Source organism: Phoca vitulina, unplaced genomic scaffold (assembly GCF_004348235.1).
Source record: "Phoca vitulina isolate PV1807 unplaced genomic scaffold, GSC_HSeal_1.0 scaffold2, whole genome shotgun sequence".
NCBI classification, from domain to species: Eukaryota; Metazoa; Chordata; class Mammalia; order Carnivora; family Phocidae; genus Phoca; species Phoca vitulina.
This window is the reverse complement of record NW_022589705.1, coordinates 6,931,885-6,947,614: the sequence shown is the minus strand read 5'-3', so window position 1 is coordinate 6,947,614 and position 15,730 is coordinate 6,931,885. Positions and strand designations below refer to the sequence as shown.

The following is a 15,730-nucleotide window of genomic DNA, read 5'->3' as shown; positions in this document are numbered from 1 at the left end:
GAAAGGCTCTGCTATCAGTCTCACTTCCCAGGTAACCAAGAATGAATTTAACTTGCCAGTGATCTGGGGTTTTTTGGTATTTTTGTTTGTTTTAAAATCTCAGTTATATTCTCTTCCTTAGGCTAAATCAGAGAGAGATTGGGATAGCCCCTTAAGTAGTTGGGTAGTCTGTGGGGAAATCTGTGTTTTAATGATGAAAACCCCTGTAAATTCAATCTGCTTGGCTTGCTTTGTGGAAAATTTTCCACAGGACGTGAGGTCTAAGCCTTGGTTTCCCTGTGAATCCTGAGATGACACCAGGTGCTTATCACAAGATGGCGCCAATGAGCTATAGAAGAAGGTAGTGCAGACTTGACCACTGTGATCTTTTCTCCCACCCCTTCCCCTCAAACCTCATCTCCCCTGCTTCCCGCTTCCACTGAACAAGGCAGAAAACAATTCATGCTACTATTGCTGGGGAAGGAAAAGATTAATGATGGATGTCTTTTAAGAGGCCAGCGCTGGAAGGAAGCATGCATTCTCCTAAAACAGGAGTAGAGTTTGCTGAGTGTACTCCGGGGCCCCTGCCTCCTGCTGCTAGCTCCTTTTTCTGGGTGACTGCCCAGAAGTCCTCTGCCCCGGGGTTTCATCTCCTTCCCCTCTCCCCGGGAGCCTACAGCCTAGGCGGGAGGTGGTTAAGGCTTCTTCTGGCTGCTCTGCCATAGGGCCATCTGTGTTTGATCAATCCAGGCGGAAAGGAGGGGGTGGGGGCTGTAAAGAGACCGTGAAAGCATTCCAGAGTAGTGAGAGAGACCCGAGATCCAGAAAGAGAGAAGGCACCGCCCCCACCCCGCCTCCAAAGCTAAGCGGCGGGCTTGAGTGGAAAAGGCACAGGACCGCACGCTCCTACTCCGGCCCCCTTTCTCCTGCGGCCATGGGGCCCTGCACGCCTCTCCTCACCTTGTTCCTTTTGTCATGGCTGCGACCCCTTCAGGGACAGCAGCACCACCTTGTGGAGTACATGGAACGCCGACTAGCTGCCTTAGAGGTGAGTGACTCCTTTCTTTCCCGGGCCAGGCGGGAAGGACTCCACATCTCCTGTTGATTCACCCAGTGTGTCAGGGATCTGGGGACATGACACGATGGGGCTCTGTGAGGACCGACAGAAAACTCTATCTTTTAATAAGAGTATCCTTACAATTGCAAGCCCTCCTCTTTCCCCACGGCCACAGAGCCATTCCAAAGCAAACAGGCCTTTGTGTTTTACCCTGAGATGGCATGGAATAAGGGGACAGTGGACATGAGAGCTAGCATGGTAAGAAAGCATCTCAGGGTGAGCTGATGATTCTGTGAGAGTTAGAAGTTCCCAGAGAACCTGCAGCTTTCTGTCTTTTTAACAGTTTGAAGTCTGTGCCATTCCCGAGTTGAAATCTGTTCATTCCCAGGAGGAGAAGTATACAGTGGAGCAGAGACCCCTCATGCACTTAGGCCCCCCCGGCGGCTCAGAGGACATGAAGTGGGGGTAGAGGCCTAGGTGATCCGAGCCGGGCTTTTTGCACAGTTAGCATCTCCAAACATCTGGTTTCCTTTCAGTGGGGGTTGAAGGGGAGTTGATGCCTGGCTGAGTTTGTGCTCTTTCCCGTTCCTCACTCCCTGGTTGGGCCTCTCCCTGCCTGGGAGTTGTAACCCTTCAGCCCCTCTCCTGGCCCCCATCCCTGCAGGAACGGCTGGCCCAGTGCCAGGACCAAAGTAGCCGGCACGCCGCTGAGCTGAGGGACTTCAAGAACAAGATGCTGCCGCTGCTGGAGGTGGCCGAGAAGGAGCGTGAGGCACTCAGAACCGAGGCCGACACCATCTCGGGCAGAGTGGACCGTCTGGAGCGGGAAGTTGACTATCTGGAGACCCAGAACCCAGCTCTACCCTGTGTGGAGGTTGATGAGAAGGTGACCGGAGGCCCTGGGATGAAAGGCAAGGGTAGAAGAAATGAGAAGTACGATATGGTGACAGGTAAGTGGTCCAAAAGCAGAGCCCTGACACTCTCAGGACCTGTATTCTGCCTTGGTTCTTTGCCATTTTTCTCCTTGTCCCGGAGGCCACTTTGGCGCGATTTTCTGGAATCTGCTTTAGGAGAATCTCTATAATGACAGGGCCATTGCGAGCGTTTCTGGGGACCCAGGCCTCTGTGGCGCCCTTTTCCCTATCCTCCCTAAGAGTGGAGGCGTCCACTGGCAAATGCCCACTGTCCTCCAGATGGCCCACCCTGGGGGGTTCCCGCATCGGGCATCTAACTCTTGCCCGTATTGCCTTGTCCTGTGCTTTTCTCCCTCCCCACCAGACTGTGGCTACACAATCTCTCAGGTGAGATCAATGAAGATCCTGAAGCGGTTCGGTGGCCCAGCTGGTCTGTGGACCAAGGATCCAATGGGGCCAACAGAGAAGATCTACGTATTAGATGGGACACAGAATGACACAGCCTTTGTCTTCCCAAGGCTGCGGGACTTCACCCTGGCCATGGCTGCCCGGAAAGCTTCCCGGATCCGGGTGCCCTTCCCCTGGGTAGGCACGGGGCAGCTGGTGTACGGTGGCTTTCTTTATTATGCCCGGAGGCCTCCTGGAGGACCCGGAGGGGGAGGGGAGCTGGAGAACACCTTGCAGCTTATCAAATTCCACCTGGCAAACCGGACCGTGGTGGACAGCTCAGTATTCCCGGCGGAGGGTTTGATCCCCCCGTACGGGCTGACAGCAGACACGTACATCGACCTGGCCGCTGACGAGGAGGGCCTTTGGGCTGTCTATGCCACTCGGGAAGATGACAGGCACTTGTGTCTGGCCAAGTTAGACCCCCAGACCCTGGACACCGAGCAGCAGTGGGACACACCATGTCCCAGAGAGAATGCCGAGGCGGCCTTTGTCATCTGCGGCACCCTGTACGTTGTCTACAACACCCGCCCTGCCAGCCGCGCCCGCATCCAATGCTCCTTTGATGCCAGTGGCACCCTGACCCCCGAGAGGGCGGCCCTCCCGTATTTCCCCCGCCGATACGGGGCCCATGCCAGCCTCCGCTATAACCCCCGAGAGCGTCAGCTCTACGCCTGGGATGACGGCTACCAGATTGTCTACAAGCTGGAGATGAGAAAGAAAGAGGAAGAAGTCTGAGGACCTAGCCCTGGTCGGGGAATCTCTCTCACCTCTACACATTTCTGTCCCCACAACATTTCCTGCTCCTCGTTGTCCAGATGTGGGCAACTTGTGCTTCGGGGCCCGTATCTGCAGCCAACGGAAGCCAAATTCTCATAGCCCCTCCGTTTCCTGGGGGACCTTAGATCTTCAGAGACCCTTTTAGAGCTGAAAGAGAGACAGCCCTAAGTGGCCACTGCCCTCCTGCCCCATGGCAATGAATTTCAGGCCAAAGACCACGCAGACCCAGAGCTCTGGACCCTCGCATGGGGGCAACCCCAGCAAATGGGCAACAGAATATTTCTTGCCTCCGTGTGAGTCCGGTGGGGGGAGAGGGTTCTAGGAGGAGGAGACTTTCAACTCTGGCTGTCTCCCTTCTCCCTTTAGTGCCCGGGAGAACGGGGCTTTCTCCACATCATTTTGTATTATTGCAACATTTTGCATTAAAAGGAAAAGCCACTGCTCCTCGCCTGTGTTTGTTTGGGGTGGCCCTCAGATCGGATTTCTCCCCGTGACCCTCCATTTTCCTCCTCCACCCCATTGCCACTCCTTAAGCCACATCTGGGACTTGGCTGGGCTCTCCTGCTGAGATAGAGGGGACTTCTCTAGTTACAGATTTACCGTGCGGCGCCTGGGGAAGCACACAATCCCGCCGCTTTAGGGGGCCGGCGGAAAGGCTTCCCTCCACAGCCGCCTCTCGTCCGCGGCGGCCCTCCCAGAGCCGCCCTTGGGCCTGCGCCCCTGGCCGCCAGCCTGGGGCCCAGGGGCAGAGCTTCCAATTCCAGTTCGCAGAGGGTTTGAACCAGAAAATGGATCCGAGTCGCAGCGGAGCGCAGTGTGAAGACCAGAGCCCCGACTGTGTTTTGGGAAAGAACTTCCGGTGTCACTTCTGAGGTGGCCTCTGCCCCGGCCCCAGCCCCCACTGCCCTCTCCGGCTCGGGGCAGCCCGCGGGCCCGGTTACACGGTTACACAATCGAGCTTGCTCTGAACCGCGCTGATTTTCTTGCTGCCACGGCGTCTGCGGTTTGGGCGAGGAGGAGGGGCCGTGACCGTGCCCCAGATGGGAGCTCTACCAGTTTCCCAACACGTCCCTCCGCTCACCCCCACCACAGTCCTGGAACCTGGCTGAAGTCTGGCCAGGAGTCCTGGAAACTTAACCCTGTCCTGCCCTGGCCTCTGGCTCGGAATTCCAGGAGGCCATCCGGGGAAGGGAGAGGGACCCGGAGAGGAAAACCCTGGCTTTTGGACACCCCCACCCCCCGCCGTCGGAATGTGCTGAGCTCTGTGCCAGGCCCCACCCCCGCCGCATGCCCCCATTCTGCACTCAGGAACAAGACCCGCTGCCCTTCTGGGGAAGTAGACCTCAGGCAGCCCGAGGGTCCTCCTGGTTATTGACCTCAGTGTGGGGAGGAGAAAGGAACACATCTTTTCCCTAAAGGACAACCCCCCCACCCCCAGGATACGGTGGATCCGCCGGGGGGCCCTGTGATGCTCCTTTTGTCTTCTTTTCTTCTCTCCCCAGGCAGAGCTGCCCCTCACGTAGGTTGGTGAGGACAGGGAAAAGAGAGACAGTGAAGCACCTCACAAAGGCGCTATTGTAGGGAGCCCGGGGCGGGTGGGGGCTCTCTCCCATTCAGCTCTCCTAATGTGGGGCTGGCAACCATAATCACCACCTGTCACCCACAGAGGGGGCTGCCCACGGAACATCTGGCTCCCGCAGGCAGGCGGTGCGCGGGAGGGGTGTGGAGGAGGGAGGGAGCTCTCCCGGGAGGGCCTGGTAAGAGGGGTCCCGGCGGTCGGCCCTGGCCGTGTGGGACTGTCGCTGAGTGTGTGCGCCTGCGTGCACGTGGGGGGGTGGTCTCTTGCGAGTGGGACCCACTCTCACAGTGTGATTGCTTACAAGCTGCCAAGAGGCTGGGGCCGGGTCTGTGGCGTTATCTTGATATGGCAGCAGACATCAGGGATGGGTTCTGGATGACCCTCAGGAGGGACTGGCTCTGAAACGGAGGGCCTATGAGGATTTGCCTCAATCCTCAATGAGAAAGGCAGAAACAGCCCTTCTTCCTCCTCCTCCTCCTCCTCTTCTTCTTCTTCTTCTTGCTTCAGTTTTCTTTGGAAAAGTTCACTCAGACTTTTCTGAAAGGGCAGAAATCCCTGGGGCCTTGTTATTTATGACTTTCTGCTTTTCTTCTTTTTGGCTCCTGTACAATAGCTAGTGTGCTATTTTGGAAGCGTTTTGGAAGGTGAGTGGAACTGTGTGGGCAGATCCAGTGAACTGTCCAAATTCATTAAACTAAATTATCCGCTGCTCAAAGAGAGCACCTCGGTAGCTGAATCCTCTCATCCGAAACCAGCCTCAGCGCCCCTTCTCAGACCCTCTATAACCCATCACTTGGCAGAGACAGATTGTGACCTCTGCTTTGGGTTGAACAAAAGGCAGTGGAAGGCAGAGCCTCTCATGGGGGAGAGGGGGCTAAACGCCCAAAGAGAAGCCCCCCATCTGCCCCCAGCCCCTGGCCCGACAACGCTAAGCTGCCAGACGTTGCCTCTCCATCACAAGGCCCGATGGAGAGGGGTCCCCTTCTTCCTACTCCAGTGCCCAGTCTTCTGCCCTAACTCTCAAGCTCTCCTCTTTGTTCTCAGTATGTTCTCCTCCCTGGGGCTGGTCTTTGCGACTGCCCGCGGAGAAACCACGTGTTCATCTTGCCATTTTCATCAAGGAGACTGAGCCAATGTTGTCTGAGCCCCGGATGGTGGGGAAGGAAGGGCAGTGATGGATGGATGAAGTTGTTGATTCAGCTGTCATGCTTCCTCTGGGACAGGGCTCCGGGCTAAGCAGGAAGCAAAGCCCTTTTCCTCCTCCTCCTTCAGGCTCAGTCCCCCTCCTAGTGCACGAGGCCCTTCCTTCCCTGAGGCTCCTGTGATCCTCCCTAACTCTGCTCCCAGTTCTCTACCTGTTTAGGTCAAACTGCGCTCATTTTGAGAGGTGTTGCGTATTTGTCCCAGTCTCCGGGGATGGCTCTCTGTAGGACCTGCTGTCCAGCCTCCCTGTGGCTGCCTGGGCAGGGCAGTGCGGTCTCCAGTGCAAGAGCTCTGCTTGTGTGTTTTGGGGGGGGTCCCTCCACCCTTAGCCCCTATCAGCAGCTGCTGTCTCTTCTGGCTCCTCGGCCCCAGCATCCTGGATGCTCTGTCCTCTTCTACCCGTGCCACCAGCCACCACCGAGGCCGATAAGCTCTCCTCTGCCTGCTCTTTAACTTTTGCTCTCACAATGCAGAGCTTAAAAGATTAAATCTTTGTTTATGGATTTAATAACGCCACAGAGGAATTATAAATGTGGAGGCCAATGTATTACTTTAAAGGGCAGACCTCTCAGCACTGTCTCTCCAGAACATGGGTTCTGACAATATCTAGAGTTGGACACCTCTCCAGAGCCCTCCGGCATGACCCCCGGGGGTCTGCCCCGCCGCCCAAGCTCCACCTTCTCTGAGAATGGACACCCACACTCCCTGGCCTTGGTTGTGTGGCCCAAGGGGAACAAATCACATTCTCTCTCTTGGGGATTTAGAATTGCAGATCAGAGATGTTAGATGTGAGAAAGTGTTTGGAAGCATCTCTTGCCCTGCTGCGGAGAGACAGCAAGAGCCAGCCTGCAGAGGGGGAAGGATGAGGTGGGTGGACAGAGGCCGAGGCCCTGCAAGAGGGCCGCTGAGCATGTGTTCTCTCCCTACCCATCCCCCTGTGCTCACCCCGCTCGGCCTAGCCTGGCTTCTCCAAAGTGCACGACTCCTTAAAACAGATACTCCCCTTCTTGTTTGCTTTTCTTTTCTTTCTTTTCTTTTTTCTTTTTTTCTCAAGTTAGTATGAGTGGGTTTCTATTTCTTACAACCTGAAGACGGACAACTCATCCTCAACTTACCTCCCCACCAAAAACATTCACCCTGTCCCCTGGACTGCTGGGCAGGGGGCCTTGACCCTCTAGGATGTTCCTCCCTGTACATGACCCAGAGGACACACCAGGATAATGAAAGAGCCTGTGTAAGCCTGTCATACCTCCTCCCTGTCACCTTGCGGATGGTCGCGCGGTTGCCCTTTCCTGCTGTGTTCATTCGTGGTGTGTGGTTTCTTACTCCAGCAGAGCTTATGGCTCAGTGTTCTCTGCGGCAACCCTTCTTATTGGAAAGCGCGCGGACTTTAGAGTCTGGCAAGCTTGGAGTCTGCGATCTGAGTCTGGTCTGCCGCTTCCTGCTCTCATACCTTGAGCAAGTTACTCACTACCTTATCTATAAATCAATAGTATCTGCCCAATAGGATTGTTGCTTCGAGGATTAGAGCCGATATATGGAAACTGTTGAGCAGTGTGGACAATCAGTATGGGGCTCTGAAGCCCCACTTGCTTGGGGTTTCCACTTGCACCCAGCAGAGTCGGGTGCCTTTCCTATGGGCCCCAATTTACCCTGGGCACATTGCAGCTGTGGCCTGCATCACCATGTACTGTATCTTGCTCATCTTTGTGTCCCCAGGGCCTGACCCAGAGCCCAGCTCATAGATGGGGCCCTTTAAATACTTGTCTTCAGGTTCCCCCATTACACTGTGAACTCTTGGAACTCTGGGTGTATTTGTCTCCTAACTCAGGACCTAACTCAGAAGGGGCACATTGCCAGCACGTGGTAAATGTTCTTGGCGGCAACCTTCAATTCAGTTGGACAAAGACAAGCTACAGAGAAATGCTGAAAGCAGTCTCCTTCAAATGCAGAACATGCTGGCCTTCCCATGGTGACGATTTCTAGCTCCAGCATCTAAAGGCGAAGTCTCACACTAGGCCGGCACATCTAAGCCCTGTGACCACAGGGGAGGAAGGCAGTAAAAGTACAGAAGGTAGTGGAAGCTTCTTGTTTAGCAGCTGGGTCTGGGTCCTGGCAAGGGTTCTGGAGTAGGGAAAGCTGGTCCCACCCTAGCCCTGCGCCCCGCTCCTTGCCACTTACTTGACCTCCGTGAGCCTCCGTTTCTTCACTCATAGAATGTGGGTAGTCGTACCCATTTCACAGATTACTGTGAGGACTGAATGGAGCAATTCCTGTAAAGCAGTGAGCCCCGTGCCTGGCACATAGTAGGTGCTCAATAAATGTCATTCCTATTATTGTTAGTAATGTCATCATGATTGTAGACGTCTTTTCAGAGAGCAAAGTGCTCTTGCATTTAATCTCCTTTTATCTTTACAACAATTCCATGAGTGAAGCAGGTCTCCAGGAACCTGAGGGGTACAGAGATTGAGATGATTGGTCCAAGGCCACGTGGCTACTAAGTACTGGGGCAGAACCTATGTCTTGGAGGCTGTGTGAGGTGTGGAAAGAGCTGGAGCTCCCCACTCAGGCTGAGTTCAAATCCTTGCTCGCCCACTCCCTAGCCATGTCAGCCTGAGCGCACCAATTCTCTGGGCTTCAGGGAGTATTACCTACCCTGGAGCTGGTGAGGAATGGATGAGCCAGTGTTTACGAAACAGCCAGCAGAGCATCCAGAATAATAAAGGTGCTCAGTAAATGCTCATTCCCAGGGCTGATTCTTGCTGTCTTGTCCTGAGGAGTATGCTGGTGGCCATCTCTGGTGTTCCAGACCATTTGTCTCGATCCAGGCTCTGGCTACCTTGTCTCTCCATTTGTACACTGTCTGTAGGAAGACAGGCCACCTGTGGCCCAGCGTAGATCTCCGCATTATCAGTAACAGCAGGGTAGACAAGATATCCCGCGCCTGCACCTGTCCCCTTTTCTCTGTGCCTAAACCAACCCTACCAGCAGTGATGTGTGTGTTTGGTTTTTGGGTTTTGGTCATCTTTCCCCCCCCCCTTTTTTTTTAAATGTAGTACTCCCAAGCTGCCTTTTTCCTTTTTTTTTTTTTTTAAAGATTTTATCTATTTATTTGACAGAGACACCGCAAGAGAGGGAACACAAGCAGGGGGAGAGAGAGAGGGAGAAGCAGGCTTCCTGCCGAGCAGGGAGCCCAATGTGGGGCTCGATCCCAGGACCCTGGGGTCATGACCTGAGCCGAAGGCAGACGCTTAACGACTGAGCCACCCAGGCACCCTGCCTTTTTCCTTTTACCATATTTTCTCTCAAAGATATTTTAGCTGTTCAGCATGGGTCCCTGGTAGACATCACTGTTGACTTTTTGGACTTACCTTGCTGTTGATCTTGACAGATCCTTCAATGCCATTTTGGGTGCACTTGGTCTTACAGATATTTATGACTGTACATTGCACATGACTTTTGTTTTGTAGCTGCTGAATGTTGTATTCCAGACCAGTAAATCCATGCAGTTGTCAGGTGCATGGGCTGTTCCCCATCTATTCTGCTTGCCCTTTTGGAGGAAGGAAGATAGTGCAGACAGAGCACAAGGGAGAGAGGAAGACCCTTCTTCTTGGTGTGATTGGTCCATGTGGCTGAGTGTCTCGGCTCTGCTCTGCATTGACTGTGTGACCTTGAGCCAGACACTAACCCTCTGAGCCTCAGTTTGGTCATTTGCAAAACAGGATTATGGGACCTGGATTACCACCTCAGAAGATTGTTGAGGTTCAAGCCCTAATACATAAAGCTTTTAGCACCCCCAGGAATAAATCTTAGGGATCACTGAGTTTGGCTCCCTCATTTTACAGCTGAAGAAACTGAAGCCCAGAGAACCTTTTGAAGGCAAAGACCATACCTTATCCATCTTTCTATCCCTGGATCCAGAGTCAGGTGCATCCTGGGCATCCAGTAAATATTTTGTAAATGAGTTGAGTGACCAGCTAGCTCACAGTGACATATCTATGGTTAACCTCTCTTGATGACTCAGAGTTACTATCAACCTCAATTCCTATACTGTGCAGCTATGCCATGATGCCTTCGGAGCCATTATGCTGAACAGAATGTGGTTACTATGCTTTTCCACTTATGTTTCTTCTCTTACCTCTCTATCACCTGTCAGTTCTCCCTGTAGCCACTGGATCCACTCAGAGCAATCTGCGTCACTTTCTAATGATCTGTCCCTTCTAGGCTGGAACAGAACAAGAGTGAAGGGCTTTGAAAGATTTAAAGTTGGCACCATGATGGGCGTCCCAAGGAGTGTGGCAGAATATTCCACAGACAAGAAGCACAGCCTCTTTTAAGCTGGGAGTGGCCGGAAGTCATCTGGTCTCGTCCCCTCAAGACATACAAGTATTTTCTAACTCACGGTACCCTTTCTACACTTGGCGTGATTAGTTTCCTTGGTGAAGCAGGTGCATGAAGTAGCTGGTACTGGCTGAGCAATGTGCTGGTTTCTGCCCCCTCGATCTCTACCCAGTGACCTGGATTCTTTTGGGTTTTTAAAAATTTTTATTGTTATGTTAATCACCATACATTACATCATTAGTTTTTGATGTAGTGTTCCATGATTCATTGTTTGTGTATAACACCCAGTGTCCCATGCAGTACGTGCCCTCCTTAATACCCATCACCAGGCTAACCCATCCTCCCACCCCCCTCCCCTCTAGAACACTCAGTTTGTTTTTCAGAGTCCATCAAGTGACCTGGATTCTTAACTCCTTTTCCCTCCCAGCCCAGGGGAGGGAAACACACAGAGATGTGGATTTCTCCTCTCATTTCTGATTATGACCTAGTAAATTCCCTTTTCTTCTCTCTGTCCTTGCCAGCCCTCCTTAGTCCTGACTGAGGTGAAATATTTTTTGCTGTTGTAAACTAGTAAAGGTGTAAACTAGGAGCACTCGCTTAATAATAATTCAGGAGGTAAAGGGAGACATGGGGGAAATGTTAGTCATATCGCTGGATTTTAAATTGAGATAGGAGTAATCTCATTTATATCAAACTTCAATATTCAATTGAAAGCCTGTAAATTGCAGATAGGTTATCAGCGGTAAATTGGGATTTATGTTCTGTGGGTTTTTTTAACGAGGGCAAATCAGGCAGCTCAACACTTGTACTGATTGCCGTCTGGAAAGCACCAGCTGGCTCATCCTTGCTGTGGGCAGTGCAGGGGAAGGGCTCGGAGCAGACATCGTGGTCCACGGTGTAGGCGATGTCCATACCTGCCTCCCGGGGATGGTGTGATGACTAAAGGAGATCGTGTGTATGAAAGAGCTTTGTAAATCATAAAGCACACAAATGCCTACAAATGTCGGCTGCTCACAATATCCGTTTCAAAATTAGCATCGATGTCTCGTGTCTGTGCTGGGTTTCGGGCCGCCAAGGAACGGGGCAGGCCGTGGAGACTGTCCGGCAAGAAGGAGCAAAGGGATGCTGTACAGATGAGAAGTCGTAGCTCGGGGAGTGGATTATTAGGAACAGAAGGAACTTGTAGATGTCCCAGACTCAAAAAGGGGCTCCGAACACTCTCTTACGTGGACCTTGTGTGGGATCGCACCGCTGTTAAGTGGTCATCAGCAGGCAGGGAAGACAAAGCCAAAGATGGCATTCAGGATGGCATGGTGCAGAACACACGAGAGAGCAGAGTGCCGCCCAAAGCCTAGTTCGCGGAGCAGGAAGAAAATCGGGGTGAGACACAGGCCCAAGTCAGGAAGGCCCCTGAGAGACGCTGACGTCTGAATGGAGCCCACGTGAGGGGCAGCATCTGTGGGAACACTTCAATGTCAAAGCCCGCTGGGACAGACAATGGATTAATTAAAAACATAATGAATATTGATGAAGTATTTACTATGTGCTACATGCTTATTCACAATATTGAATAAGACAGACGTGGACGTGTCTTCGCATCCTGTGGACCAGCGGGATAACGGGATGAAATAAACAGGGAGCTACATGACGGTGTGGTGGGATTATGGGAGAGGAGGACTTTCTACCCTAGCCTTGCCTGGGGGAGGGGTGGGGCAGCTTCTGGAGGCTCCTCAGCCTGAGCCAGAGGGACACCCCCGCGGGCTCCTCCACACACTTGCCACTGCTGTCACGACCACTCGGCTGGCCCATCGCAAGAGGCTCCCAGTTGACCTCTTTGTCCGCAAGTGTCTCCTGGCACCTGCACCCACGTCACTATGTCTCACTGTCTGTATTATTTGTTGCTGGACCCATCTCCCCAGACGAGCCGTGGACCTGCCCTTGACTGCGGGGAAGAAGACTGTCTCTTCACCGGGTCAGTACCTCGTGCTCCAGCTTGAGGGGTGTTTGCGGAAATAGAAAGATGAAAAGGCAGGAAGGCACAGAGAGAGGAAGGAGGGTCTTTACTGTCCAGGGACTGTCCTCTCCTCCCAAGGATGTTCTCCATGAGCATGAGAGGCCAGTGCCCCCCACACGAGGCTTTTTCACAGGTGTAAGCTCTGCAGAAGCAGCTGATCCTCTCCTGAATGGAACATGTGCCAGAGGCCAGTGGCCAGAAGGCCAGGACCCAGCGGCCACCTTCTCTTTCGCACACCGTTTTCTCTGCGGATCTCCTGTTGCCAGCCTCGCGTTCCCCTGGAGCCTAGATTCACCGGGTGCAGCCTCAAATTCACATTTGCCTTGGGCTGCAGATTCTGCAGGGCCACGTACATCTGGGCTGGGCCGCCACACAGAAATAATAAACAGCAGGACTGTCTGCCGAACCCTATGCCCCCGCCGGACATGGCATGAATGCAGTGGTCTCAAGCCTCAAAAGACAACGGATCCCACCAGCAAATTATTTAACGAGAGCCAGGTTTGTGCTGGTGGTCAAGGAGGACACCGTGATGAGGTTTGTGCCTCAGGAGCTGATGATTTGGGTGGGAGGTGTTATAGGTAGGATGATAAACAGGCACCCATTTCCCTCTGCTACCCAAGACCTCCTGAGTGGTTGAGGAGTAGTGCCTTAAGAGGGGGTCCTTCGTAAGACCTCCAAGGAGGAAACGGTCATATTCCAACGAGGGAGATTTGAAGAGGCTCCGTAAAGGGGTGACATCTGAGGTCGGCCTTGGAGGGAAGACTGGACCTAGAGCAGGTTCCAGGAGAAAGGACTAGCGTGAGCAAGGGTGGGGAGGCGGGTCGGCACAGGCATGGTCAGGAAATAGCCACCAGGCTAGTTCTTTGAGAATATAAATTGCCTCTAACTGCATGATAGGTTTAAAGCAAAAAGACTTGAAGGATTTTGGTTGGTATCAGGTTGATGTAAGCAGGTACTAGGAAGTGTGGCTGCTCCAAAAGATGAGCCTTCTTAGGCTGAGTAAGTAGAAGCCCAGCATTAGTGTGAAGGAGGGGAAACAGTCCCGTGTCGCTCTGCTGTGGTTAGGCTGGAGAAGCGATGTTCTCTTCTGTCCTGGGGAAGAGGACCATTAGAGCTGCTACTACTTATGAGGGACCTGCCATGGGCGAGGCTCCTGTGAGATGTTTGCATGCACTCTTTTTATTTTGATTTTGATGATTTTTTAAAAGATTTATTTATTTATTTCAGAGAGAGCGGGAGGGGTAGAGGGAGAGGGAGAGAGAATCCCAACAGACTCCTTGCTAAGTGTGGAGCCCGAAGTGGGGCTTGATCTCACAACACTGAGATCAGGGCCTGAGATGAAACCAAAAGTTGGACGTTTAACCGACTGCACCACCAAGGTACCCTGGCATGCGTTCTTTTTAATCCCAACAGCAATCCTGAAAACGAGATATTATTTTTTTTTAAAGATTTTATTTATTTACTCATGAGAGACAGAGAGAGAGGCAGAGGCAGAGGGAGAAGCAAGCTCCCCACTGAGCAAGAAGCCCAACGTGGGGCTCGATCCCAGGACCCTGGGATCACGACCTGAGCCGAAGGCAGCCGCTTAACTGACTGAGCCACCCAGGCGCCCCAAACTAGATATTATTATCTTCATTTTATAAGTAAGAAAACCGAGCCTTCAACAGGTTGTCATGGGCCAAGTTCCCTGGACAATAGAGTAGCTGACACCCCCTGAGAAGGCCTGTGGGAAATAAGAGCCCTGCCTTCAAACGTCTGAAAGGTCACCAGAAGGAAAAGAGGTAATACTTGTTTAATCTGGCCCCAAAGCATAGAAAGAGGCTCTCAGTACAAGTTTGTTGCACAAAAAGAGAGTTTCACTTAGCAAAAGGAAGAATAATCAGCTCTGTGCCAGAATGTTTTGTGTTATGTTTGGTGATGGTGAGCTCCCTGTTCCTGGAGGTGTGCAAGCAAATGCTCGATGAATGTTGGGTGGGGCTTTACAGAGGATGCAAGTGTTAGAGGGGTGCAGCTAGATGCCCCTTACAGTATTTTCCAACATTCAAGGGTTCTAGAGGGGAGGGCGGTCGGGGATGGGTTAGCCCGGTGATGGGTATTAAGGAAGGCATGTACTGCACGGAGCACTGGGTGTTATACGCAAACAATGAATCATGGATCACTACATCAAAAACTAATGATGTAATGTGTAGTGACTAACATAGTAAAATAAAAAAAAAAGAGGAAAAGTCGAGAGCGAAGAGGTTCAAAGAACGCAGGATGGCTGGCCACAGGGCAAACCACATGGGGCATTTTAAAAAATGAGAAGGGTTCTTCTGGCCATTGGGTGAGGGATAGAACTGGGCCCTGCCTGACCCCACCCCTGACTTGGCCTCAGGTGAAGTGTGCTGGAGAAGTTAGAGGAAGAAGAAATTTAGCGTGTGCATTTCTGCCTAAGCAACTCTGCCTCCATTTTTCACAAGCTCTGGCTTAGGCAGGTGTCTGGCTGTGGTTTGAATCTGATTTGTTTGCATTTCTGCAGCAGGCGGCCGCTGTGACTGGCTGCAAAGGGACAGATTTGCTTTGCACATAATTTAATACAAGGGTTAGTTAATGAGTTTGCTCCCCCTCAGACAAGGGGAATCAACACACTTCCTCCAGCCTTGCCCTCGCCTGGTCATTAGCAGGGAGGCTGCTCTGTGAGCCTTGTTAGTTTCATGTGATCACAATTCACGGGTGATTTGCTGTAACTCCTGATATTAAAAACCTCTGAGTGAGACATGTGGAATGAATAATGCTCGGTAGTGAATTTGTTAATGAATTTCCTCTCTGCTCCTCAAAAGAAGGGACTGGCCAAAAAAAAAGGGGGGGGGTCTTAGACCAGAGGAAGACCATAATACTCTGCAAATCAGCGTTCTTGATGATTCTGGAGAGAAAGCAAGCAGAAATTGCTTCTCAAAAAAAAAATCTGATTTCTGTTCTCAGGAGGGACTGTCATTAATTTCAGGGTAGAAAATGGGTTGGCATCCTTCCGGTATCCTTAAAATAGAATAAATAAGCAGTCACCTTAAGGGGAAAAAAAGGAGGTTATGATCCAGGGTTTAAATAATCTTGGCTGGCTTCTGATTTGCATATATATGATAAAGTATGCCACTGTTCCAGAGGTTGATTGCTGGGAAAGTGGACTCAGGATGAATGAAAATCTGTTCAGCAGCAGGTAAGAAAGCAGTGGGACCTCCTGTCAACTCCTCCAGGCATGGTGCGGGTCTGTAAGCCCTCACCTGCTGCGTCGTGGTGCCCTGTTCCAGGCCAAAGACCAGGGCTGGCTTCCTGGACACGTGACCCGGCAACAGCACAGGGCTCCCCCCTTAGAAGGGCCCCACACTTGGTGTAATAATGCTCTGCTGTTGCTGTCTCGAAAATCTTAATTTTCTTTAAAG

General features: G+C 52.1%; 1 protein-coding gene across 1 annotated transcript; it reads left to right on the top strand.

The window, feature by feature from the left end:
• Positions 1-599: 599 nt before the first annotated feature.
• Positions 600-3,620, top strand: OLFML3 (olfactomedin like 3). The gene is made up of 3 exons (XM_032415742.1): positions 600-1,027; positions 1,701-1,986; positions 2,315-3,620. Exons 1-3 carry the CDS (start codon positions 914-916, stop codon positions 3,133-3,135), a joined length of 1,221 nt encoding a protein of 406 aa, XP_032271633.1. The 5' UTR covers positions 600-913; the 3' UTR covers positions 3,136-3,620.
• Positions 3,621-15,730: the final 12,110 nt, after the last annotated feature.